Source organism: Drosophila miranda, chromosome 3 (genome assembly GCF_003369915.1).
Source record: "Drosophila miranda strain MSH22 chromosome 3, D.miranda_PacBio2.1, whole genome shotgun sequence".
In the NCBI taxonomy this organism is placed as follows: Eukaryota; Metazoa; Arthropoda; class Insecta; order Diptera; family Drosophilidae; genus Drosophila; species Drosophila miranda.
The window spans coordinates 3,360,550-3,386,328 of record NC_046676.1 but is presented as its reverse complement, the minus strand read 5'-3'; the positions used below and the strand labels follow the sequence as shown (position 1 = coordinate 3,386,328).

Sequence of the window (25,779 nt, the reverse complement as noted above, 5' to 3'; positions counted from 1 at the left end):
AGATAATGTCACGTCTGATAATTCCCAGGCATTTAAGATCAGAAGATCGCACGATTTGAAAGCTTTTATCGAAAGCTTCAAAGCTTTCTACACTTTCTGGGCGGAAAATTCAAATCTCCTTCGCATTCAGTTCGTAAATCGTTGATATATTTTCGGTATTATCGTGCTTACTATAAAACGTAAGAACATAAAAAGCAGAATTAGGCCAAAAACCACACCTATCACCAGCGTCGTCCACTCGAGCGGATTCAAGCTGTTGGTCGTGGGCAGAACATGGGTATTGATGCCGCTCTGAAAAGGCAAACCACAAGGAAATATAATCTTCAGTGAATGTGAATGCAGTGAGTGCAGCGATGAGCCTACCCAGCCACCGTTCTCATTGATCCAGGGCACCAGCTCATCCTCAATCACCTCCGAGACGCTCTCCATCAGCTTGGGCAGGTACTCGGGATGCCCCTGCCGCACACAGTCCACCGACAGGCCGCCGGCAATGGCAAACAGCGAGATCACCTTGCTCCAGGTGATGTCCGCCCGGAAAAGATCCCGACCCACCGCCCCTAGGAGCAGGCTGACAGCATCGGGTGTGTGGAAGTCGCCCCCAGGATTGCGACAAATCTGACGAGCGACGCCGTTATAGGCACGTGGATGCATCCGTTCCAGTTCGTCGCCAAGCTGCAAAGCGAATGGGATCAGTAGAGCACAATCTACTTAGAGGATACGCACCACCTGAACCGCTGGAAAGACATCCCGCCACAATGCCCATGGAGGTGGAGCCCAGGATACTCCGTATTCGCTGCAGGCCCAACTTCTTGTTGAACAAACCAGATCGTCTCAGGCGTCGCTTGATGTAGTGCCCGCACAGACAGCGGCCCTGGAAGAAGACACCAAGTGTCTAGGGACACCAAGATCTGTCCTCTCTGGTAATTGCGGGAGTCTCGTCAGGATTCCCGAGTGCCCAAGCGCGGACGCTTTCCATAGTTTGGCTTCCCTAATTCTGAGGGCGGAAAGGATTGCAAACTTCTTTCCCATGAGGTCTATGGGAAGGAGGTCCAGCATGGTATCGAGGGCTTCACTTGGGATAGTGCGTAGCCCACCAGTTATGCATAGCTCTGCCATGCGTTGAACTCTGCTGAGTTTATTGAGGAATGTTCTTTTCTCTGAGGCTGGCCACCATACCACCACTCCATAGAGCATGATTGGTCATATGATAGCTGTGTAAAGCCACCGAAATATATAGAGGGTCATTCCCCATTTTAGTCCGATGGTTTTTCTGCAAGCGCTTCCCACATAGTTTTGGGGGAATCAGTGCCGGAACTTTGTACTTCCTAGTGAAAAGCACCAGTTCCGTTTTAGATGGATTGACACCTAGACCGCATTTGTCTGCCCTTTTTGACATCTTCATGAGTGTGCTTGTCAAGCACTCACACAGCGTCTGCAGAAATTTACCGAAGAATGCTATGGCAAAATCATACGCATACGCCACTATCGCACTCTATCTCCCACAGCAGTACGTTCACTGCCACGTTCCATAGGAGGGACGAGAGTACTCCGCCCTGCGGTATGCCTCTGCTTTCAAATCTGGTGGACGTTGACGTCCCCAGTGATGCCTCAACCGTCCTGCATTGTAGCATCTGATCGATCAGGCTCACCGTCCGGGAGTCAACCCCCAGGTCCGTCAGTGCACCCGTGATGGCGGTCGGGAGGATGCTATTAAAGGCGCCTGCTATGTCGTAAAGTATGTAAAGTTAAGAGACGCTTCGATGATCGATGTGATCGAGTGTGGGGCCGTTTCGGTGGATCTTCCCTTCCGATAGGCATGCTGAGAGTCTGAGATTAGACTCAGAGAGGCGGAATACTCGCCGCGAGATGCATCCCCAGAAGCCGTTCCATCGTCTTCAAAAGGAAAGACGATAGCCTTATGAGTCTGACATCTTTGGGGGCAGTATGCGAGGGCTTGCCTGCTTTGGGAATGAAGCCGACTTTGGTATGAAGCCAGGTTTCCGGGATGAATCCATGGGAGAAGATTCCCTCGAACATCCTTTTTGAGCCATTAAGGCTTTTTGTCCAGCGTGAATCAGTTGGGCAGGGATAATGCCATCTGACCCCGCAGACATGTAAAGTTTAAGGCTTTTGATTTCCCAGGAAATGTTCTCCTGGCTTAGCAAGTTCGTGATATCACTTGAGGCAACGGAAGCCTCGAAGTAGTGTGGTCTTTTTGTCATCGCAGCAGGGGAATTGGTTGTTAAGGAGAAGATGTAGCGACTCATTGCTGGACGTTGTCCAAGATTAGTTGTCCAAATTCGCTTCTAGCTCTTGCTTAAGCCGGTTGTGTTTTTTTCTTGCTCCTGCATTCTCCGCCCTTTGCTTAAATATCATACAACATTGTTGTGACTTTGTTTTGATATATCATCGCATCTCTTTAATTTGATTTTACTTTGTGTTAATCACCAGTGTTTTGTTTGTAAACAAGTGTTTAATATAAATTCAATATTCGCAACGTAACGCATCGGACTCGTGCAGGCAATTTGTTATTGTTTTTTGCCCAGTCTGCTTTTCGTTATCGCTTCTTCGGTGTGCACTGTTCTCGCGCATCAACGTTTGCATCGCCCACACTCTCTCGTGAGCATAAGCGGGCCTGCTGCTCGCATTTTTGCTCTCACTCTCTCTGGATTGCCTATACTCTCCCTCTTTGTGGACTTTTCTTTTGTGTCTCTGCTTTGGTGAGTTTACTGCTCGTTTCCCGCACGTCGTTGGATTATCTGCTTTGAATTATTGCCGCTGCAGCTGATTGTCGGGCTCGCTCTTCTGTCTGCTCTCCCATTTTACCTGCGCTCTCACTCCGTTCTTTTATTATTCGTGCACAGTGATTCTACTGCTGTCAATAATGGCAATCGTTTGTAGTGCAAAGAAATGTGAATTCGGTGGTGTAATCATTGGTGATTCAATCCTTAGCTGCTGGCTGTGCGACAATTTTGCCCACATAAAATGTGCTGGTGGCGGAAATTTTGGCCGGCTAAATGATCTGATCTCGAAACGCATGGGCCTGTCTTGGTCATGTCTGGCTTGTCGGAAGATTGAGGCCGAAATGCGAACATTTATGAGACAGACTCGAACTGGGTTTCTGGATGTCCGGAAACAATTTGTGGCTCTCAACGAGAAATTTCTTACCCTTGAATCACAGTTTCTTGGGCTCAAACTCTTGAGCGAATCGCCCAGACGGAAAATTCCGCATAATGATACCAATCTCTTGCAACCTAATCCGATTGGTACGCCTGCCTCCCACCTTCATCAATCGGAAGCATTTGTTACTCCGTGTGGTCATGCCTCGCCGTTATCTGTAAGTCCGCCAGCGGTGGCTCCGGTGTTCTTTACACCGAGCAATGTGCTTCCTTCGAGCATCCAAGTTCCCAACAGCATCAATCCCATCCCTGCAGTTTCTGCTGCCGTCACTTCTGACGTGGTGAGTGCTCCTAGTGCGGGTGTGTTGGTTGCTGGTGATGTCTTGCCAATTCCTGCTCCAGCCGTTGCTGCCAATTTTACTGCCCCAGGACCGAGATCTCTGTTAGGAGTGGCTCCACCATCTCGATCTCGCTCGGGACTTCAACTTAGAGCAGTGGTCCCTCGGAAGCAATATTTTTTTCTCGTCTTATTCCTGAGGCTACAACGGATGATGTTAAACAACATCTTTCCTCTAAACTTAACACTTCGCCTGATGATATAGTTGTGACTAAATTTACATTTAAACATAAGCGCAACATATCATCCTTTAAAATTCTTCTCCCTGATTCTTTACTATCCAGTTCTCTAGAACCGTCAATATGGCCTGAGCATACAATTATGCATGAATTCATTCTCAAAGATTCGAACTCGAATCCAAGAATTACCGTACCTGCTCCAAAAAACTGATGTACCATTTTTCCATGCACTATCAAAACGTTCGCAGTTGGTTGGGCAAATTGCGTCAAATTCATACTAATAGTGCGTCCTTTGATTTCGATGCCATCGCGTTTACCGAAACCTGGCTTAACTCCTCTGTCAATGATCATGAAATTTTCATTGATAGTTACACTATTTATAGAATGGACCGGCCATCTTTTGCAGGTGGGGTTCTGATTGCAGTTAAATCTGTTTTCTCATCTGAGTTATTCACATTCAATAACATCCATGGAATTGAATTTGTTGCAGTCAAAGTTCGTGTTGGCGCGGCATTTTTCTATTTAACCTGCTCTTACATTCCTCCCAGGTCTGATGCTGAGCTTTACTTACACCACCTCTCAGCAATTAATACTGTCGTATCTGCATTAGGGTGCAATGATCGAATTATTGTCATGGGGGACTTTAACCTCCCATTTCTTTCTTGGCTGCCTTGTGATGACGCTAACCTGTTGTTTCCCAATTGCCATAAGGACTTTATCAATGAGCGAACGGATATTTCCCTTGTCCAAATTAATGCCGTTAAAAACATTTGGGACAGACTTCTTGACCTCGTGTTTGTTAACGATGCTTCTCTTGCTACGGTATCTAGAGCAAGCCCAATATCACTCCCTGAGGATCCTTACCATCCAACTTTGTCGATATCCCTGGAGTGTACACGATCTGGTGCTGCTGACAGTTCCATGGCTCCTTGTCACATAAAGTGTTTTCGCAAAAAAAACTTTATCGATTTAGATCTACATCTCTCGCGTGTTGATTGGTCGTTTCTTTATTCATTACCGAACATAGATGCAACTGTTAGCTCGTTTTATAGCTCTATTTACTCCGCCCTTAATACATTTGTTCCAGATATCACTGTACCCGTATCGTCCAAGCCTCCCTGGTTCTCCAAGTATTTGTCATACTTAAAAAACAATAAATCCCGACTCTATAAAAAGTACCAGAAGTCGGGCTCCACGTCGGCCTTAGCTCTATACTCCTCCGCTCGCTCTCTGTTCCTTGCCGTTAATAGTCAGTGTTATAATCATTACCTTTCACAATGTAGTAGTAACTTTCGTATTGATCCTAAAAAATTCTATTCGTTCGTTAACTCTAAGCGTAAGTCAAACGCTTTTCCTCCGTCCCTTCATTACCAGGACAAAACAGAAGCTTCTGCTGTTGGTATTGCAAATTTATTCGCTACCTTTTTCCAAACAACGTACTCGTCTCATATTTACAACGCATCCACTCCGTATCCGTACCAGCTACCTCAAGCTAACAGCATTTTTCTGCCCTTTTTCGAGGAAAGCGTTGTTCTGAAAGGTTTGTCATCTATGGACATATCGTTTTCTGCAGGTCCAGATAAGACAGCAAGTTGCACTTTAAAACACTGTGCCCAATCCCTTTGGAAACCCTTTACCTTTCTCTTCAACCTCTCCTTGGAACAGTCTTGTCTCCCAGTAATTTGGAATGAGTCCTACATCATTCCGCTTCACAAAAAAGGTTCAAGATCAAACATTGAAAACTATCGTGGTATCACAAAGCTTTCCGCCATCCCGAAGCTACTTGAGTTCCTGGTCACCCGGCAACTGCAATATCTTTGTTGCAGCTTGATATCTCCGTCGCAACACGGTTTTTTCAGACATCGTTCAACATCGACTAACCTTCTTGAGTTTTCTAACCTAATCCACCGTGGTTTTCAAATTGGTTTGCAGACGGATGTAGTTTTTACGGACTTCAGCAATGCATTCGATTCTGTGAACCATGCTCTGCTTATTCACAAGCTCAATTAATTAGGGTTCCCAACGAATCTTTTAGATTGGATTTTGTCCTATCTCTCTAACCGTACTCAACGTGTTTTGTTTTCTAACGTGTTGTCCAGGTGTGCCACAGGGAAGTCATCTGGGCCCGCTTCTGTTTATTTTATTTGTGAATGACCTCCTTCAAGTTATAATATAGTCTACTACACTAATGTATGCTGATGATGTTCAAATCTGTATGCCTTACTCTGATTGGTACTTGCACACACGCCTTCAACTGGAATTAAGTGAACTACTATTGTGGTGTTCAACTAATCTTCTTTTTCTGAACCTTTCTAAATGCAAACTTTTGACATTTTATCGTTGCGCTCCACATTTTGTCTCATATGTTCTAGGAAATCATGTCCTTGAGCGAATTTCGAGTTCAAATGACCTCGGAGTCCTTTTTGATCATAAGATGTGTTTAAACAGCCATATAGCTGCAACTGTAAATAAAGCTAAGGGTGTTTTAGCGTTCATCAAGCGTTGGTCCAAGGAGTTTGACGACCCCTATGTTCCGAAACAACTGTACATCTCGTTAGTACGTCCTTTATTGGAGTATTGTTCTTGTGTGTGGAGCCCGCAGTATAAAGAGCAGCAGGCTGTTATTGAATCCGTGCAAAGGAATTTTCAATTTTTGCCCTTCGGAACTTTAACTGGGACTCGGGTAGAATCTTGCCACCCTACCGGTCTAGGCTAAATCTTATTGACCTGCCGTCGTTGCACCATCGCAGAATATGCAATGGCGTAATGTTCGTGCACGAGCTCCTTCTTGGGACTGTTGACTCCCAAACTCTCTTGGGTCTGATTGACTTGTCCGTTCCATCTACACCTACCCGTACATTTAGGCCTATCCGTTTACCCATATGTAGGTCTAATTATGCTGATCATGAACCTTTTAGGGTTTTATGCCATAAATATAACTCCTTCTGCCAAACCCTATCCCCTGAACTGTCTCTTAAACTAATGGCATGCAATATTTATAATCACTTAAATTTAGCTAACTTTTAACTTCTCTTTTTCCGCCTTTAGTAATTAAGTACCATTATTAACAGATAATTTGGTAATTTAATAAATAAATATTCAGGTAGCCAAGAGAGGATGTGGTCTTCGAGAGAACTTTGCGCAAGCGAGAGGCTTCTGAGCTATTCTACAGAACTTACGCCATGAGGAGTGCTTTGCTTTTTATACCCGATACTCAAAATGAGTATTGGGGTATATTAGATTTGTGGTAAAAGTGGATGTGTGTAACGTCCAGAAGGAATTGTTTCCCACCCCATAAAGTATATATATTCTCTATCAGCATCAATAGCCGAGTCGATTGAGTCTGTCTGTCCGTCCGTCCGTCCGTCTGTCCGACCTATTAGCGCCTAGTGCTCAAAGACTATAAGAGCTAGAGCAACGATGTTTTGGAACCAGACTTCTGTGATATGTCACTGCTACAAAAATATTTCAAAACTTCGTCCCGCCCACTTCCGCCCCCACAAAGGACGAAAATCTGTGGCATCCACAATTGGATTGTATCATTATTATAGCCAGCATCAAGAAAACAATTTTATTTTTTCTCGCCCTGTCTCTCTCTAACACACACGTAGCATAGCCGGCTTTGCTTAGCGTAAAACATTAGCGCCTAGATCTCAGAGATTATAAGAGCTATAGCAACCAAATTTTTGATCCATACTCCTGAGATATCGAACCTTGACAAGTTTGTTTCAAAATTTCGCCACACCCCCTTCCGCCCCCGCAAAGGACGAAAATCTGGGGCAATCCACAAATCTCAGAGACTATTAACGCTAGAGTAACCAAATTTTGTATCCGCACTCCTGTAAGATCTCACTATAAAACGTATATCTCAGAATTTCGCCACACCCCCTTCCGCCCCCACAAAGGACGAAAATCTGTTGCATCCACAATATTGCAGATCCGAGAAAACTAAAAACGCACAATCATAGATAATGACCATATCAGATTGCTGAATCTGGATCAGATCAGATCAGATCCCAAAAGGAACAAATCAATTTTCAGTGGCAATACGCAGCGCCCGACGTCACGCTCAGACTGATTTTCTGTCTCTCTCGCACGCACTCTTTGTCGTGTCGTTTAATATTAGCGGCGTCTGCCAGAGGAGAGCCATACTGACTAAGTATCGGGTATAACGTTCCCCCTCGTTTAAGTTCATTTTTTTTAAGTTGACAGACTGACCTTGTATTCGGCCCAGTACCGCTCAACGTTCTCAGCCTTAGCTTTGTTAAAGAGTCTCCGGGAGGGAGGCTTTCCGGAGTTCCCTCAGTTTAGTAGTCCACCATTCAGGTTTCTTCCTGCCTCTGCTCTTGCCAGAGAGCAGGATTTATCGAGCGCCTCATTGCAGGCGTCGGTGAATTTTTTAACGAGAGGAGACGTGGCCTCCCTGGAAATCTCCTCCTCAAGTGGAATCTCAGGGAGAACACGACTGAGGTGGTCTGAGTACCGAGTCCAGTTCTCCTGCCTGCGTTTCACGTGGCAATCCGATGACTTACACTTTCCTGCCTGCGCTCAGTGTTCGGTTTTCGGGTCAATGGAACTTTTCCGAAAGAGAGTCGCTTCGTTGCTTTGGTTCGCTACGGATCTCACGGTGTGGCCGGCCGAGCGGTGTTCTCTCTCCCTTTTCGTGGGCTGCCGCTTCTTCTTCGGTGTGGGTGAGCTGGCCGTCTGGCGGGTTTTTGGCTATGTCTATGCAAAATAAAAACTTGCTTATTGGGCTCCTAAAAGTATTATAATTGTGACTTCAGTACCGGATACTAAAGGTTTGCTTAACTGCGAGATACTGCGGCTTAGAGTGACTTAATATTATATGCCTTATACTAATTATAAGTGAAATGGCTTATAAATGTGAGGCTCCCAATATGGATCCTGACAATGACAACCATTCCGCAGAATTGGAAGCATACGTAAGAGTAGATACGGATTTCCGTACTACGGAACGAAGAGGTAGTCAACAGTCTGACTTTCTTGATTTGTCAGCCAGTAGTTCGTCAGAGTTAAATATAATCACATAAAATATACATATATTCCACATTAAACTCACTATATTTTAACATATCAAAATTTCCTGCTTGTGGTACGGTTTTTTTTATAATCCTTTACACTAATTCGTGTTAACAGCTAGGAATCACACTGTGCACAGTATTAAAACATGATTCATGTCTCCTTTTCACTCTATCTTTCAATTCATTTTCTTTCCCTCATTTGCTGACTCATTGACTCAAGGCATAATTGTCGAGTGACTCCCTGTCAATTCGTAAGACTCGCACTCACACTGTTACGAAAAACGTTGTGACAGAGAGAGAGTGTGTGTGGTGTCTCTCGAATCGAAAGAAATTAAAACTTCAAAAAGCTAACGAGAAGGACATTTGCATTGAATTTTGTGTCGGTGCTTGTACTGTTTGCTAATTACTGAAAATGTAATATTCGATTGTTGGTTCTTTTGATTATGTATGTTTAGTAGAAAAATGTGTGCGTATGTTTCTATTCGAATATTATATGCACATTTGATTCACAGTCCTTGTCACCATCTGTCGTCGAATTACCAGCCGATATAAAAGCATAAATAATGGGTGGCCAATACAAAAGCGTGGTAAAAGCATGGTGTGGAAAGTTTTTGGTCATGTCATGTAATTCAAATTTACTGTTGCCAGGCTACCAAATCTGAAGAAAATGGTAACGTTTTTGAACCTGTTGTAGATGCCGAAACGACAAAGGTCGTGACGAAGTGGGTCGTTCAAAATTGTCGACCATTTAGTATTATCAGCAATTCAGGACGTTATATCAGTAGCCCTTGATATTGGAGGTCGTTTTGGAATAAAACATAAACGTTAGCAAACTGCTATCTCATCCAACAAGGATATCGCGTAACGTCACAGACATATACAATAAGGAACTTCAAGCTGTCACAGAAGAAATAGCCTTAATGAAAGGTAATGGCTACACTATTACGTCGGACGCGTGGACAGACACCTCTTCGCAGAAGTCCTATTTATATGTAACTTTACACTATACATTTAAAAGACGCTTGAAAAACCGTTTGTTGGAAATGATCTGCATTAAAGGTGAATCTGCAACAGGTACGTGCTTATACCCTTGCAGAGTGTATTAAATTGTTCACGTAATGTGAGGCAAATGAGGAAAACAATTGTTCTTTCTTGCTTTTATTTATTTGCAGGCACATTAATTCGTACTATGCACAGTGTGCATAGTGTCATTTGCTGGGAATCGCACACACACTTGCTTTTTTTGACATTTCAACTGAATCATGACTCTAGCTCATACATGAGAATGTTGTCAATGTGTTTTTATAGACAGTATGAAATATTGATAGTGTTCGAGTAGCACACGATTCAGTTAACCGAGATGGGATAATTTTTTGATTACTGTGGGGTAACATTGGGGCAAGGCCGGCTAGCCCATCCCAGGGCTGAGTGTTTCCCAAGCCCTCAGGTCGCACAATATACCAACTGATTGGACATCTCGAACAATTGAAACAACAAAAATAATCGACAAAAAAATTAGAAACGGATTCTACTCGACAAACAATATCCCATGTACTTCCCCTAACATAGACGTGGACCAGGTTGAGGTATTACCTCTGACGTACCCACCCTACCTGAAATCTAGATCATAATGTTCTGAATCTCCCTGCCATGTGCAGCAGTATTAACAATATCCCATGTACTTCCCCTAACATAGACGTGGACCAGGTTGAGGTATTACCTCTGACGTACCCACCCTACCTGAAATCTAGATCATAATGTTCTGAATCTCCCTGCCATGTGCAGCAGTCTTCTCACCCTCTCGCTGTTGTGGCTCCTCCTCCTCCCATTCGAAAAAATTAGCAATTTATTATTTTCCTTATAATTTCCATCTAAATTTCATAATTTTACATATGGATACCTTTACTAACCTACGCCTGCCTATTCATGCCTTTCTCAACTTATTTTACAGGTAGTTATATAAATAAACTGATAACTAATATAATAAATATAAATAATTACATATATGTATATAAGGAAGAATATATAAATAAATATGGACGGACTTAAATTAGGATTTTAACAATTACATAAAAAAAACGAGGGGGAACGTTGTGAGTTGCTGCGGACACCGGAACTCTACATTTATACCCGATACTTAGTCAGTGTGGCTCTCCTCCGGCAGACGCCGCGAATATTAAACGAAACGACAAAGAGTGCGTGCGATAGAGACAGAAAATCAGTCTGAACGTGACGTCGGGCGCTGCAAATTGATTTGTTCCTTTTGGATATAAAAATGATCTGATCTAATCCAGACTCAGCAACCGGATAGATATGGTCATTATCTATGATTCTGCGTTTTTAGTTTTCTCGTATCCTCAATATTGTGGATGCAACAGATTTTCGCCTTTGTGGGGGCGGAAGGGGGTAGGGCGAAATTTTGAAATATTCTTGCAGCAGTGACATATCACAGAAGTCAGGATCCAAAACGTCGTTGCTCAAGCTCTTATAGTCTTTGAGCATTAGGCGCTGATAGGGACGGACAGACGGACTGACAGACAGGGCTCAATCGACTCGGCTATTGATGCTGATAAAGAATATATATACTTTATGGGGTCGGAAACGATTCCTTCTGGACGTTACACACATCCACTTTTACCACAAATCTAATATACCCCAATACTCATTTTGAGTATCGGAAAGAATTTATGTAAATAAGTTAACTAATGATATTCTCTCGCTCCCTAGCAGGGCGAGGGACCCAAACTACGTAGCCAGGATAGTTCAGCGAGACCAGAAAAAAGCAAGCCAGGATGGCAGAACTGTGCCCAATTCCCTATGGACTTGCAAAAAATATTAAGTTTGGGGTTTCTTTTCTCCCCATTTGGAGCAGACTCAGAGTCTTCCCGTCCCGCTGGTCAGCTCTAAAGGTTCTGGTGTTTAACTGATCCTGGTCTCCTGGAATCACAGATTTTTTTTTCTTTTTATAGAGTGATGGCCACTATTCCATCCTCCTCCCAATCACAATTTTTTTATTTTTTGAAACTTCACGACACTTTTTTAGTCAACCGGCGCGCATTCACATGCTCCTCTGTTGCGGATTTTTTTTAATCTGACCCCCTCTTGACTTAGCTGCTCTATGTAGTTCTCCCGGGCCCCTGATCCCCATCGTTCTCTTCTTTTGCCCTTGAACTGGCGGATATCTCTTCTCTGGGTGTGGGTGAGTTGGCTCCGGGACTCCGCTATGAGAAGAGATCGAAAATCTTTTCTCGTAACGGAGTCAAAAAGCCCATGCATAAGTTCATCTTATTCGTTCTTTTTCAACGAGCTGGTATGGCAACACTTTTTCACATTTTCTTGTGGCGGACACTAGCAAGAAAGTTTAAAGGAAAAAAAAAAAACTGTTTTAAAATGTCGCTTAAACGTAAATTTAGTGATTTATATAATCAGATCGACGCTCTAGATAAGAAAAAAGGCAAAGTGCAAGTACTGCAAGTCGGAGTTGAGTATGGCCGGAGGTTCTCAGAGCAAATTGTCAAGGCATTGAAGTTGAAAAACCCAGCTTCTCTCGATACAATTGAACGACAAGGAAGTGGAAGCACTGAGGCCACTTATGCTGCCACCACAACATCGTAGCAAAAAATAACTGCATTTGTTCAGAAGCCCCCGACACAGCTAGTGCGAATGATTTCCAAAGGCCAACCTGACCGTTCTCTTTCGTAGTGACCAGACGTGTTTTTGTTTTGCACTCCGCTTCTTTTCCATTTATTTTGCAAATACAGCCGGTGTTTTTCAAAATAAACCTTGATAAAATCCCCACTTAACCTACAGTAAAAAATCTGTTCTTTAACGCAAGTGCATGCCTATTGTTTTCATACAAACTTAATTTTTATACCCGATACTCAAAATGAGTGTTGGGGTATATTAGATTTGTGGTAAAAGTGGATGTGTGTAACGTCCCGAAGGAATCGTTTCCGACCCCATAAAGTATATATATTCTTGATCTGCATCAATAGCCGAGTCGATAGAGCCCTGTCTGTCTGTCCGTCACGTCCACTTCCGCCCCCACAAAGGGCGAAAATCTGTGGCGTCCACAATTTCAAAGATACAAGAAAAGATACAGAATCGTAGAGGATGACTATATGTTCCAGAGTGTAAAATCTGAGCCAGATTGTATAATTATTATAGCCAGAAGCAAGAAAACAATTTCATTCTTTCTCGCTCTGTCTCTCTCTAACACACAGGTTTCATGGTCGGTTTTGTCAATTGCAAAACGTGAGTTCAAGGATCTCAGAACCTATAAGAGCCAGAGCAACCAAATTTGGTATCCACACTCCTGTGATATCGGACCTTGACCGTTTTGTGTCAAAATTTCGCCACACCCCCTTCCGCCCCCGCAAAGAACGAAAATCTGGGGCATCCACAAATCTCAGAGACTATTAAGGCTAGAGTAATCAAATTTGGTATCCGCACTTCTGTTAGATCTCACTATAAAACGTATATCTCGGAATTTCGCCCCACCCCCTTCCGCCACCACAAAGGACGAAAATCTGTTGCATCCACAATATTGCAGATTCGAGAAAACTAAAAACGCAGAATCATATATAATGACCATATCTATCCGGCTGCTGAATCTGGATCAGATCAGATCATTTTTATAGCCTCGTGAGTGATGCTATAGCCAAACGTAATGGGTTGGATTACAGTTGCGAGGCATGCCGTGCAGTGGAGAATGATATCGTGGCTTTTATGAGGCAGACGCGGAAGGGCTTTAAGGAGCTGACCGTTGGCTTTAAAAAGCAATACGATCGGCTCCTAGCCATGGAGTCTCAACTTGGCAGTCTACAACTGCTGAATGAGTCTCCGAGACGTAAAAGGGTCACTCCGCGGGATCTTCAAGTGCTAACCGTCACTCAGCCGTTCGCCGCCGAAAAACTGACTCCGACCACTCCAAGTGTGCAGCAGTTGATCTCGTTTGCCACTTCAAGGGCAACGACAGCTGCTGGCGATGCAGATCCGGTAGCCGAATTCATAGCTTCGGAGAACGTGCAGCCAAGTATGTCTGCAGCGTCCGTTTCCGTTATGTCCGCAAGCTCGCTAGCTGTCCCGTCTATTCCGATCCCACCTCCGGATATTGCCACCACAACACTAGGCCTGTGGTGCCTAAACCACTGGTGGGAGTCCCACCAAAACGACAAGTATTTGTTTCACGGCTGGCCCCTGACCTCACATCTAATGATGTAATTGCTTTTATTCAAAGCAAAATAAAAGCCGTGGGTTTAAAGGTGGAGAAATTTAACTTCTCTTATGCCAGGGAGATAGCCTCGTTTAAGATAAGCATCTCCCCAATAAAATTTGACACCATTTGCTCCGCCCAATTTTGGCCGGAGTAAAACTGATTCTTCCCGCTTTCGCTATATTCATTACTTGCTCGTATATTCCACCTTCTTCGGATATCTCTATTTATGAGCAGCACTTGTCCGTTTTAACAGCTGTTTCTTCCTCGCTATCAGATAAAGATCATATGATAGTTCTTGGTGACATCAACTTGCCAAGAACTGTTAGGTCTTCGGTAAACGAGTCTAGTAACCTACTGTCCATGTCACGACATGACTTTGTTGACGGCTTGCTTGACCTGTCCCTGTCTCAAGTCAACCATGTGACAAATTCCTTGGGTCGATTGCTTGATCTGTGCTTTGTATCGGATCCGACCATAGTATTGTTAACCCGAGCCCTTCCACTCACTATACCTGAAGACGCCTACCATCCTCCTTTCGAAGTGTCGCTAGATATAGGACCAACTGTATTGGATCGGTCGAGTAGGCTACCTGAACGTGTCCGCTGCTTTCGTAAAGCCGAGTTTCCGAAACTTAATAACCTCATTAGGTATTTTTATTGGTCTGCTTTGTACTTGTGCACTGATATCATAAAAGGCAAAAACATTTTTTACAATGCTTGGCACATTTTTTTATTCTTGTGTCCCGCTTTCTTGTCCGATTAAATCTGGAAAACCCCCTTGGTTTACCAAAGAGTTATCCAGCCTAAAAAACTTAAAATCAAGACTTTATAAAAAATTTCAAGAGGTGGGTTCTCCTACTTCTCACTCTCGCTATGTAATGGCTCGGTCAAACTTTTCAGTTCTTAATGCTCAATGCTATAAGAACTACCTATCTCGATGCAGGATACGTTTTTCTCAGGACCCTAAACAGTTTTACTGCTTCGTAAACAGTAAGCGTAGAACGTCCGCACACCCATCCTCGCTATCATTTTGTAATACGTCGGCAAATAATGATCAGGCAATTGCCGATCTTTTTGCCCAATTTTTCCAAACCACCTATTCTGAGGAAAGCTATTCTGGTCATCCGTACCCATACGGTTTACCGAGGTCTAACGGCATTTTCAGTCCCTTGATAAATGAATGTTCTTTACTTCATGATCTTCGACTAGTTAAGCCGGTGTTTTCACCGGGTCCAGACGGGGTTCCAGGTTGTGTACTCAGGTACTGCGTGGACCTGTGGACCCTTGCTTAAGCTATTCACCCTGCCCATCGATTCTTCTTGCTTCCCCCCGATATAATTCCTCTCCATAAAAAAGGTAGCAAGTCTGACGCAAAAAATTATTGAGGTATAGCAAAGTTATCCGCTATTCCCAAAATGTTTGAGAATGTATTAACTCCGCACTTGCAACATCTCTGCAAGTCACTTATATCTCCGACTCAGCATGGATTTATAAGGCGGCTATCAACCACCACGAACTTGTTAGAGTTTACGTCTTTCATCATTAAATGCTTTCAAGGTAGCTTACAGACGGATGCTATTTACATCGACTTTAGTAAAGCATTCGACTCTGCAAACCATTCCATTCTAGCACATAGACCTTTTAGCATATCCGCCCAACCTCCTGAGATGGATTTCTAGCTATCTTTGTTCCAGGTCTCAAAGAGTCCTCTTCAAAAACTCCCTCTCTTTACCAGTAAAGGTTTCTTCGGGAGTACCACAAGGCAGCCATCTAGGCCCCTTACTCTTCACACTCTTTATTAATGACTTGGCTTCGGTATTAACATACTCTCGAGTACTTATGTATGCGGATGATGTTAAACTCTGTGTCCAGTATAAGGACATTTCATTTCATTCTCGCTTGCAATCCGATCTCAATAACTTTCAGTCATGGTGTTGTGCAAACTTGTTACACCTTAATGCCTCGAAATGCAAAGTTATGACATTTCATCGTTCTAGCCCCTTGTTGGCTCCCTACACCCTATTTGGTGGTTCTCTTGAGAGAATTACCCTGGTGTATGATCTGGGTGTTATGTTGGTCGTTGCTCTGCGGGGCCTTAACTGGGATGAAGGTGTGAGACTCCCATCTTACTCTAGTAGACTGCTATTAGTAAACCTCCCAGCCTTAGTTAACCGTAGAAAACTGCTTGGTGTGATTTTTATGCACAACTTGATCAAGGGTGACATAGACAGCCCTGATCTGTTGAGCCGCATAAACTTCACGATTCCTATTAGACTGACTAGAAATTGTATACAGTTGTTCCTTCCACTTTGTAGATCGAATTATTCCTTGCATTAACCGTTTAGGGTCTTATGCTCGGATTATAATTCCCTCTACCATATTATATCCACCACTAATTCTCTTCCTCTTATTAAATCACTAATCCTTATACACCTTTCTAGTAATTACTAATTGTAGTGGTATTGTATTTTTAATGCATGCCTAGTTCCCTCAGTGACTTCAATGCTAATTTTCATCGAATATTAGTCTAACAGCTATCTTTCCTGCATGCTCGCGTAACAGCCTTCTGCTGGTTTCAGACGGGCCACTTGACGGTGCAGTAATTGCATCGCCTCTTGCAAGATGCAGTCATTGCATGTCAACGTCCAGAATGCTCTCTGGATCGTGGAGGAGCCGGATTTTAAGAAGCTGATAGAGGACGTTTCAAATTGCCCTGGTTATAAGTTGCCCACACGTAAAACGGTGTCTCATGTGCTACTTCCAAACTCACAGTGAGTTAATTGCCAATGTGAAAGAGAAGATTGGTTCTGAATCTGGAGTTTGTCTCACAACTGATGGATGGACATCGCTCACCAATGAGAGATACATACAGTCAAGGAAAAACGTCAACATACAGCATCAATTTAACCCCATCGAACATCTTTGGGATATTTTAGAAAGATTGGTACGGAAGTATGACATTTGGTGCATTTGGTGGCATCGATGCCCCGAAGACTACAGGCTGTAATAATTAATAATAAGTATTAATATTAAAATGACTTTGAAACTATAATTCAAAAGCATAGAGGCTGTATGCAGACTTTTTTCCCATGAATTTGTTATGTTTTTGTTCTTATTGTTGTAAAAAGAATTCTAAACTCAATTTATTTTGTAATAAACTTATCTATTAAGATATCAAATAATGGCATACCACCTTTTTTGATTTTCATTGCGAAACCCCGAAATATCGCAAAATTGGTGCTGTATGTTGACTTTCTTCCTTGACTGTAACCGCACACTTCATAGGCAAGACGAATATGGAACTATCTTCGCATATGATAGCTTCTGAAGCGCTCGGTGGGAGGCACACAAGCTCTTTGCTCTTTTCCCCAGAAGGTTGCACCTGATTGGAAAATTAAAGACAAAATTACTGCAATTGCATCAGACAATGCTGCCAACATCGTATCAGCGATCAAATTGGGAAATTGGCGCCATATTGCATGCTTTGCCCACTCTTTAAACATCAAACTAGGACCAATTGACAGTGTGAGGGTCAAAGCAAAGGCAATTGTAGAATTTTTCAATCGCAGCTCATCCGGGTTGAAGAAGCTCAAAAAAATTAAAAGCCAGTTAAAACTTCCCAACCTTAAAATGACACAAGATGTGCCTACACGTTGAAACTCAACATACAAAATGTTTCAGCGCTTGTCTATTTTAAAAGATTAACAGCTGAAATTTCAGCAGAGTATAATGTCACCTTATCAAAGGCCACTTTGCTGCAGTAATCCATAGCCAATGTTATTTCAAACGATGATTTTCTACGGGCAGTCGTATACGAATATGCGTTGAAACTTCTTTGCTTGGTGGCCACGTCGGTGCCATGTGAGGCCTATTTTCTGCAGCAGGAGAAATAGTCCGGAAAAGACGAACGCTTTTAACGCCCAATAAGGTGGAAAGCCATATGTTTTTACATAATATTATGTGAAATACTTAAGAAAGGTGTGTATTTAATAGGTTTTAAAATTGCAATGGACAACATAAGTAAAATTGATTATTGTTTTTCAGCATCGACTTCTTATACATAAAAAAAATGGAAGATGAGATAATTGAAACTATTGGTTGTCTATCGATAACGATATCAAGTAGTAAGTTCAAATTAAAATCCATTTAAGAAGTTAAAACGTCAATGAATTGTAGTGCATTATTTACATATAAGCTTAAAACTAGATTTTAGACTTTAAAATTGAACTAAGAACAAAAAGACCGATATACAAAATAGACCAATGAACAAAAATGAACGATTAACAAAATAGAAATATTAAGTTGAACCACTATATAGTATATATAACACAGTATATAACCTGTATCCAACCATACATATATACTGTATGGTTAGTGGATGAACAAAAAGGAGCGAACGTATTCGAAACGAAAAGAACGAATTAGTTCAATGTATCAAAATGAACGAACGAACTTATTCAGTAAATTGAACGATGTTTACCCAGCACTAACCTCACGATTCTATGGATTTTTGCCTATCGATATCTTTCGGATGCAACATCCCTAAAAAATAATATTATTTACCTCATCATCCTTTATTGATAATTATGTGAACTAATAGTCTGTAACCTAGGGTTGCGTTAATGCGGTTTTCCGTAAACGCATTTTTTGTTGACATAGGAGAACCATATGTGCATGCTTAGCAGTGCACACTGGGCGGAATTCCCAAATAAGTGGAATTCCCAGTAGTGCAGTGGCAAAAATATCCGATTATTTATGCCTTAGAGACAACAAAAAACAGCTGATCCAAAAATAAAATGTTTGCGGGTAAACATGTATAGCTGAGAGAGAAACAAATATTTTAGATCAATCGTAGCATTTTAATAGAGATTTGGGTGAATCCCTGTGGCCATACAGACGCTTCTGAATTTGTGTTAGGAGAACATCGATAGATTTTTTGTTGCGAGAAAAAACTCACACATATACACAAACATCGGGAAAATAAAATTATGAATACGCATCTAGTCGCTTTAGTCCATTTTCCTTTATTTTTTCAGTAATAACGCACATTACGTTAATGGAAGCGCATATTCTCCTGTATTATGTTAATACGATAGAAAATATGCGGCAGTATGCTGTTCACATGGCATGAGTGAAACGGGGGCTTACTTTTGCGTATTAGGCTGTCAACAAAATCGGTACAATGACAAATTTTCTAACCAAAATTTTTCTTGCTCTGATCAATTAATCTAAGCCCCAAAAGCGAAGCTTTTAGTTACGCTTCAAACTAAACCGACCTCTTCTGATAGATCTGGGGTTAGGTAAAAAACATACATTATGAAAGAAAGTTTTTGAGGAAGTGAAAACCGAAACTCACCCGAAGATTTTTTTCTATTCAACTAAAAGTTATATTGTACCTAAGGCGCGTTCAGGATATCTACAAATACTATTAAACATATATATATTAATTTTAATATTTGAAAATGTACAAAACTGGAAGCATGTTATCGAATTATTGTTGGTAAATCTTGCGGATTGTGGTTTACCTATTGGTATAGACATTTGACATTCTTTTTTGGTTTGTATTTTCATAACTTTGCAGCGAAGAGATAGCATGAGACACAAAACGCAAAATTAGTGTTCTTAGCCGTCTCCAGACACGTCATCAGACGGCTATCATTCATTTATTATTATTTCATTTATTTTCATTTATTATAAACCTTATTAGAAAATGAGAAAATAAAACGTATTTTAAAATTTTGAGTTTCAAACCGTGTTATTTCAAAACCGTGTAAAAACAGACTTAGGTGCCCATCGAAAACATCGATGCCTACCAGCAGCTCTACCAAAAATATGAAAGGTATCAATGTATTAAATTTTTCCACTCAATACTATCGATGTTGAACCGAATCAATCGATGGTTGGCTAGTTTTGCAACCATCGATAGCGTTATCGATTTGTTCGCAACCCTAGCTAGACTACTACAGGACAAATATTGCAATTTGCAAAAGTAGCATACATATACATAGCATCATTTTGTAAGAATTGGAAAAAGATTTGTTTGTGTTAATAAAAAAATCAAACAATTAGAAAGATTATCTGAATTAAGTGTTAAATTTAGAAAAAAGCGGCAAAAAAAAAACACGAGCATAGCACATAAAATTAAACCATTTCTTTCCATTTAAAAACAGTTAAATTATGAGATTTACAAAGAAATATATTTCCCAACTTCATTAAAAACAAAACAAATATCGTGAATTCTACTCAGTTAAATTTTTTTTACCGGCGGCGCGAAAAATAATATTTAGACAAAGCACGCGTGCTCTGGCTACGCATCGATTTTCCGCATAGCGCATTAGGCATATGAAATAGCTCAGGAGATATCCGACTCGCCTTTCTTTGCGCCTCGTAAACCAATTCTAACATTCTTTTTTCATTTTGTAAGCAGAAAAAAATATTTGATTACACAAAATGGGTGCTTACTTGTCGCATCCGAAGACGGAAAAATCGTCTACGGATGAATTGAACGATTTGCTGGTAGTAGGTGCCAGCTCGATGCAGGGCTGGCGCAACAGTCAAGAGGTAAGGGTGTGAGACATTTATGAATTTATTAAGTGCTAAGAATTTGACAATTACTGATATTACAGGATGCTCACAATTGTATTTTAAATTTTGATATCAATACGTCATTTTTTGCTGTTTATGATGGCCACGGTGGAGCCGAGGTGGCCCAGTACTGTGCAGACAAGTTGCCAGAATTCCTTAAAAACCTAGATGCGTACAAAAAAGGTCAGTTCGGACTGGCGCTGAAAGATGCTTTTTTGGGATTCGACAAAACATTGCTAGATCCACCAGTAGTAACCATACTAAAAATACTGGCCGGCGAGCATAATTTTGTTGATGGGGAAGATGCCGAAGTGTACGAGGAAGATGAGGACGAAGATTTAGCTGAGTTACACGAGGAGAGCAATTTACCATTGAACGAAGTACTAGAAAAATACAAAGGACTTCCGCAAACACACAAAATGGACAGGCTAAAAAGCGAGGCGGAGGAACATTTTAAATTGCAAGCGCCTTGTTTGCGTGGTCGTCGCGCTGCAGCAGTGGCTGCCGAAGCTGCTAATAAGGCTGTAATGGATCCAACAGCTAAGCCAGAAGGCTCTTCAACCTCAGCTGCAGCAGCAGCTGCTGCATTTTCGGAGATCCCCGGTCCGAGCTCCAGCCATTCCAAGGCAGCAAAACCTGAAGATGAATCAGCAGTGACTAGTAGTAGCAGTTCCAGCGCCAACAAGAATAAAAATGATTTAATAAACAGTGAAACAGTCACTGATACAACTGATAAAACTAATGGGAGCGGTTCAACTATAAAGCTTCCAACTGATCAGAATGGAAGAGTAACTTCATCTGAGGTTATAGAGGCTGGCGACGCTGTATCCGAAGAATCTATAGTGTCTGGGTCTACAGACATCGGTGACGCGAAAAAAAATGGTAGTTTGGTCAGTTCAACAGGAACAAAACTTGACGGCTCCTTTATTTCATCGACCAGCAAGGAATCTGAAAAAAATGCAAAGAAACTTAATACTGCACAAGACGATGAATCCACGGACGATGACGCTGACTACGATGAAAATGGTATAATCGAGGAACCGGAAGTAGCCACTGCGGATAGCTCTGAAGAAGACATAGACGATGGGGCTGAAAACGACGACGACGATGATGACGATGACGACGTAAGTTCTTAATTATTCTTTTTTTTTACCTGTACCTAACTAACATATCCATAGGACGACGATATAAGTGACGAAGAGGAAGCAGATGAGGATCAGCTAGCCAATGATCAGTTTTGCGCGAATATGATTGAAGAGCCTGGCAAAGATAGTGGATGTACTGCTGTTGTCTGTTTGTTGCATGGCCGTGATCTGTATGTGGCGAACGCCGGCGACTCACGTTGTGTTATATCCCGCAATGGTAAAACTATTGAAATGAGTCTTGACCACAAGCCTGAAGACGATGAGGAGGCCACGCGGATCGTTAAAGCAGGTGGACGTGTAACCCTTGATGGTCGTGTCAATGGTGGCCTAAATCTATCTCGAGCCCTTGGCGATCATGCTTATAAAACAAATTTGGAACTTCCAGCTGAGGCACAAATGATATCCGCTCTACCAGACGTAAAGAAATTAATTATTACGCCTGCCGACGAGTTTATGGTCCTGGCATGCGATGGTATTTGGAACTATATGTCTAGTGAGGAAGTCGTGGATTTTGTCCGACTTCGACTAAAAGATGAAAATAAGAAGCTATCTAACATCTGCGAAGAGGTAACATAATAAAATATTTATACTGTCCTTGCATTATCAATAACAATCTGAACCTTTAGCTTTTTGACAACTGTTTGGCGCCAAATACTATGGGCGACGGAACTGGTTGTGATAACATGACCGCCGTAATTGTCAAATTTCAGTCTAAACTTCAACAACTGCCGACTACTATTAATCCAGCCGAAACGGAAGATGTGTTATATAACACCAGCAAAGCAAATGAACAATCTGCAAATGTCAAAAATTATGAAAACGTGCTCAAACGCAGTGCTTCGCCAGATACCGCGCAAGAAGTTGATCTGGATAAAACAGCCAATAAATCGAAACGTTTAAAGACTGAAAGTGAATTGGATTCGGTGGAATCTCCCGCCGACAAAATTAGTGGCCCACCATCAGTTATGGAACAGAAGGAATGCGTCAGCATCAAGGGGGACAGCGAATCGAATGTCGTCTCATCGTCGTAAACACTATTATTGGATTCAAGCAGTAGAAAGTTCACGTAAATTATGATTATAAATAAAAAATAATAACTTTTTAATTTTTTTTCACTCAAACCCAAGCTCTTAGAGCTAGAGCTAAATACCACGTGTGGAGCAACATTTAAAGATTTTTAACTGCAGATGTATACAAAGAAATTATTTATTTGTACACATATGTACGTATATTTTACTTACACTTAACGATCAACCTTGTAATTTTTTTGTATCCTGCAACTTAACATCATACACAAATTCATTAATTTCCTTAAAATGAACCATCCAATATTAATTCATATTCATAAATATATTCATAAAAACAAACAACCATTTTTCAAATTCTTTCTTTCGTTCGGTCTAAATCCTCGTTCTCAGATCAGACCAATTTTTGCCAGCGTTTCGTAATGAAATCTTGCAGTACTCAGGCAGATAAATAAAATAACTAAGAATTCGTAAATATTCAAATTGGCAGAAACCAAAAAGGGAGGAAAGCAAGCCAGCCGGCCAGTAAAATTCAATAATGAAGATAAATTTAAACTTGTCCGAGTAATAGGCTTTAATGCCAATGAGCAGAAAAAATGAAAGCTGAGAAATGCAATATGATCCTCCCTCCGTAAAAGATGTGCAACTTTTCATCATCCTCATCATGCCGATTTGCAAGGCTTTTTGCCTTGTTGTTTTGTCGGCTTCGAGTCTCTACAAGATAATGAAATAATATAAACTTTCGACGAATATCTTTCAAAACCATAATCAAATTAGTTCCATATGGATTATGTATGTATTTCAGCTGAGAATTGCATGCAGGCAATCTTGAGCGACAAACAGAAAAACCTTTTTTCGTTACAAATTTATGTATGTAACAATACCAAAAGATGTAAGAAATCAAGAAGTTTTTGTGATCAAACACAAAAATATGACAATTAAGTAAAGTAAATGCGAAAATAAAATGGCCTATTTAAATATGTACACAATTTATTAAGTAAAAACAAAAATACAAAAAATGTATTATTTAATATATAAAATTCTCGTGTCACAAGCTTTTTTGCTAAATTCCTCCGAAATGGCTCGACCAATTTTCGTGAAATTTTGTGTGCTTATCGATTGGGTGTTCGCATCGGCCAACATATATTTTTTATCACGGTCAGACCACTCTTTGGGTACCTGTGTCCTTTTTTTTTTTTTTTTTTGAGGTACCCGACGAATTGGTCTGATCTATGATTTCCAATAGCCAATAGCAAATGTAAATGTGGCGTCATAAAACTAAAAAAAAAAATATGAATTTGAATAAAAATATTTCTTACACATATGAAATACCAGTAGGTCGAAACAAAAATTCGGTCCTGGGGTTTGAATATTGGAAGCGAAATTGTATCTGTGATTTGTTCCTTTTCGCTATAAAACTGATCCGATCTGATCCAGATTCGGAAATCTGGTAGATGTGGTCACTCTTTATTATTGTGCGTTTTTAGTTTTCTCGTAATTTCAATATTGTCGATGCCACAGATTTTCGTCATTTGTGGGGGCGGAAGGGGGTGGATCGAAATTTTGAAATAAACATGTAATAATGAGATCTAACATGAGTATGGATACAAAATTTGGTTGATTTTCGGCATAAAGAGTTGGGGCTAAATTTTAAAATAAACTTGTGCAGGTTCGATATCACAGGAGTGCGGCTTTCAAATTTGGTTGCTCTAGCTCTTATAGGGAACGTATGACTGCGCTGCACCTCATTTAGCCTAGTTTGCAGAGCTTCCTATCCATGGTCGGTCATATTTGCCGAGTTATGCGACATCGTGGCACTAATTGCCAAATAATCTTCTGTTAATCTTTGCTCTTTTATGATAAGCTTACAGGTGGCAATTGGCATATGAATATCCTCCTTGTCTTGGAGAAGGGGGATTGTGGTTGCCCTCAATATCCCGGTAGCCCGGGACACATATAAGGTTAATAGCAAATCGCTGAGAAATTTAGCGATTCGATCGCATCTGAGCTGTCGCTATAAATGTTTATCCGAGCTGTTATCTGCTTAGAGGCAGTTCAGCGCTTCCTGATTGATATGACTTTCCCTTAGAAGACGGTACGGCCCCATCTGGGCCTGGAAGTCAGTCGAGCCATTCGTCTCTGTGAGGACTGAATGTATTGAAGGGGGTATCTGTGTACTCTCTTGGAACTCAGTAGAATGTTTTTAAACGGACGATATTGCTATTAATTAAAATGGACGGTTGGTCGGAGTCTCTCAGAAGTACTGCTGCCATGCCTGCCCGCTCCTTTCCTGCAAGTTCAAGGCTCTGGGGGCATAAGATAGCATTTAGCGCATCATTTGGGGTGGAGTTCTACTGATGCATAGGCGGCAATTCGCTGAGCTTTGCACAGTTTTTTGGTGGTCCTTTTCAATTGCTCCGGTCACCACGCAGTAACTCCGTAGTGTAGTATTGGCCTAACAATTGCTAGATGCATCCATTGGACTATACTTGGGTTGGTGCCCCTTTTTACAAAAATGGATTTTGTACATGTATAGAGCGCTGTCGTGGCCTTCGTCACTTTATTTTTGACGTTCAGGTTTATGTTTAATGTTTAGAGTTCAACTATGGACAGTTAAGCTGTGTAAAAATAAGAATGTACAAATCATAAAATTAAATGAAATAATTATTCATTAAAGAAGATTTTACTTTGGAAGCACAAGTATCAAAGGAAAAAAAGATAAACAAATTTATTGTAGTCGCGGCAAAGGCTACGGAAAGATTCATGGTCAGAGTAGTTCGAAGGACAGGAAGACGCAGAGGATAGTAATGCCTAGTTGGGCGGGATGGGACAGCAATATTGATAAGGCTAATGAGGGCCGAGGATTCAACGTCGCCTAGGAGAAGTTTGTGGAGAAACAGAATTCCATGGAAACTCCTACGACTTTCAGGAGACTGCAAGTTCATGAGACGCAGCCGACTCTCATAAGAAGGAAGATGACGAGAGGGGTCCCAATTAAGTCCGCGCAGGGCAAAGATAAGGAATTGTTTTTGAACGGACTCGAGCATATCTTGATATTTTTGGTAATGGG

General features: G+C 41.4%; 2 protein-coding genes and 1 pseudogene across 3 annotated transcripts in view; 1 reads left to right on the top strand and 2 right to left on the bottom strand.

Moving 5' to 3' along the window:
• LOC108160063 overlaps positions 1-25,779 on the bottom strand; it is a 71,389-nt gene that overhangs the window by 30,007 nt on the left and 15,603 nt on the right. The window lies entirely within an intron of this gene.
• On the bottom strand, positions 126-17,723 carry LOC117187747 (annotated as a pseudogene).
• Positions 19,876-22,785, top strand: LOC108160274 (probable protein phosphatase CG10417). Its single transcript, XM_017294156.2, has 5 exons — positions 19,876-19,971; positions 20,382-20,515; positions 20,581-21,663; positions 21,718-22,251; positions 22,311-22,785. The coding sequence occupies exons 2-5, from the start codon at positions 20,405-20,407 to the stop codon at positions 22,713-22,715; spliced, it is 2,133 nt and encodes a 710-aa protein (XP_017149645.1). The 5' UTR covers positions 19,876-19,971; positions 20,382-20,404; the 3' UTR covers positions 22,716-22,785.

Bases quoted from the DNA above. Each gene is read 5' to 3' on its own strand.
- LOC108160274 (XM_017294156.2), top strand. From the start codon at position 20,405: ATGGGTGCTTACTTGTCGCATCCGAAGACGGAAAAATCGTCTACGGAT. The intron at 21,664-21,717 runs GTAAGTTCTTAA...ACATATCCATAG, and splicing joins ACGATGATGACGATGACGAC to GACGACGATATAAGTGACGA. The intron at 22,252-22,310 runs GTAACATAATAA...CTGAACCTTTAG, and splicing joins TATCTAACATCTGCGAAGAG to CTTTTTGACAACTGTTTGGC.